Genomic DNA, 1,615 nt, shown 5'->3' with positions numbered 1-1,615 from the left:
ACACACACACACACACACACACACACACACACACACACACACACACACACACACACACTCTGTACCCTACATGTACATCCAACAACAACAGTGGATCCTTTTCCCCTATATGCCAGGTGTGGGTGGCACATAAGAACAGGCGGTAGCATAAGGACGTAAGGGCAGACCTTTGAGACGTACGAACAAACGGCCATGAATGGTCTGTCAAAGCAGCTTTTACCTGGTTCTTGGACAGAACACATCCAAGACAAATACGAAGCCCAATAAGCTCTCTGTTATCCCAATCATCTAGGCTCAAATCCACCCAGTTATCACACCGCAATGAAGGGATCGCTCATTCGCTAATTCGTTCCGCTGACGGAATCATCCAACGCCGAGACGCCACGAATAAATAAATTGAGACGGCGTGTCTGTCTCCATGTCCCCTGTTGTATTCCCAAACCAGGAAGGATGTAAGCTGTTTTTGGCAAATAAAACCCCCCCGGCCCATAACTGACTGGCCCTTTGTCCCGAGGCTGGGGGAGGAGACAAGGTAAAGCAGTATCAGTGACGGGCATCTTTGAACTTTATTGTATGGTTCCCGTCAGAGTTCTCATTGAATGGCTTATTGAGCTCGCGGTGGCTTCACCGAGAGTCCGAGAGCGGAGGGGAAAGGAGGAGGTGGCTGAGAACAAAGTCTGCCTGGGCCGGGGGTGGGACTCAGGGGACTCCTCGAGTGTCTGCGAACGTGCGATAGGTCAGGGAGGTGACCTATCAAGAGAACGACCTCTGATATATCGCTTCCTCCTGCCTTCCTCTATTTCTCTCTCTCCGGCCCCTGCTACCAGGCGCTCGTCCCCCTAGCGAACAGTTTGCTCGATTTAACCAACTAATCAAGGCCTAGTGTAGGGCTGGAACAAAACAGTGCAACCTGTTGAAGAACAGTTATTGTTGACTAAAACGTGACTGTAAATCTTCCCCTATCTACAGCTACAGTATCTTTACCGTGGTACACCTTCTTTACCTCAGATGTCGGCCATGGAGAACATGACGGAGAAGCTGGAGAGCTTTGGCGCTCTCAAACTGGACGCCCCGCCCAACTCACTGCAGCACTCCGCCCACCCGCTCTTCAACTTCCGCTCGCCGCCGCCCTCCCTCTCCGACGCCATCCTCCGCAAAGGCAAAGAGCGCTACACCTGCAGGTAGGACACCGCGCCGGAGATTTTTTGGGGGGGTTAAACTTTTTGTAAGAAGTACGGGACAGTGTAGGATATTTAAGCCGTGTTCTCTCTCTCTCTTTCTTTCTCTCTCCCCCCCCCCCTCTTTCTCCCCAGGTACTGTGGGAAGATCTTCCCCAGGTCAGCTAATCTTACCAGGCACTTACGGACACACACAGGAGAGCAGCCCTACAGGTAAGCCTTTCCTGTCCTCCCTCTCTCTCTCTCTCTCCTCCCTCTTCCTCTCTTCTCCTCTCGCCCTCTCTTCTCTTCTTGGTCCCTCCGTACCGCTGACAGAGGCCTACTCCAACCGGTCAACCAATGATGAAATCACATCCTTCCCACCTGATTTATCCCTCCTCATTTGGCAACAAAAACACACTCATGCCTGGCATAGGCCTCGATGACGGACACACACA

At 52.2% G+C, this 1,615-nt stretch overlaps 1 protein-coding gene across 1 annotated transcript in view; it reads left to right on the top strand.

Moving 5' to 3' along the window:
- prdm16 (PR domain containing 16) overlaps positions 1-1,615 on the top strand; it is a 33,202-nt gene that overhangs the window by 17,106 nt on the left and 14,481 nt on the right. Inside the window, exons 8-10 of the mRNA XM_070444623.1 lie at positions 588-736; positions 965-1,181; positions 1,314-1,391. Of these exons, the coding sequence (XP_070300724.1) occupies positions 588-736; positions 965-1,181; positions 1,314-1,391 (444 nt within the window). The remainder of the gene's footprint in view (positions 1-587; positions 737-964; positions 1,182-1,313; positions 1,392-1,615) is intronic.

Source organism: Salvelinus sp. IW2-2015, linkage group LG7 (assembly GCF_002910315.2).
Source record: "Salvelinus sp. IW2-2015 linkage group LG7, ASM291031v2, whole genome shotgun sequence".
Classification (NCBI taxonomy): Eukaryota; Metazoa; Chordata; class Actinopteri; order Salmoniformes; family Salmonidae; genus Salvelinus; species Salvelinus sp. IW2-2015.
The sequence above is the reverse complement of the archived record's forward strand: the minus strand, read 5'-3'. Positions and strand labels throughout refer to the sequence as shown.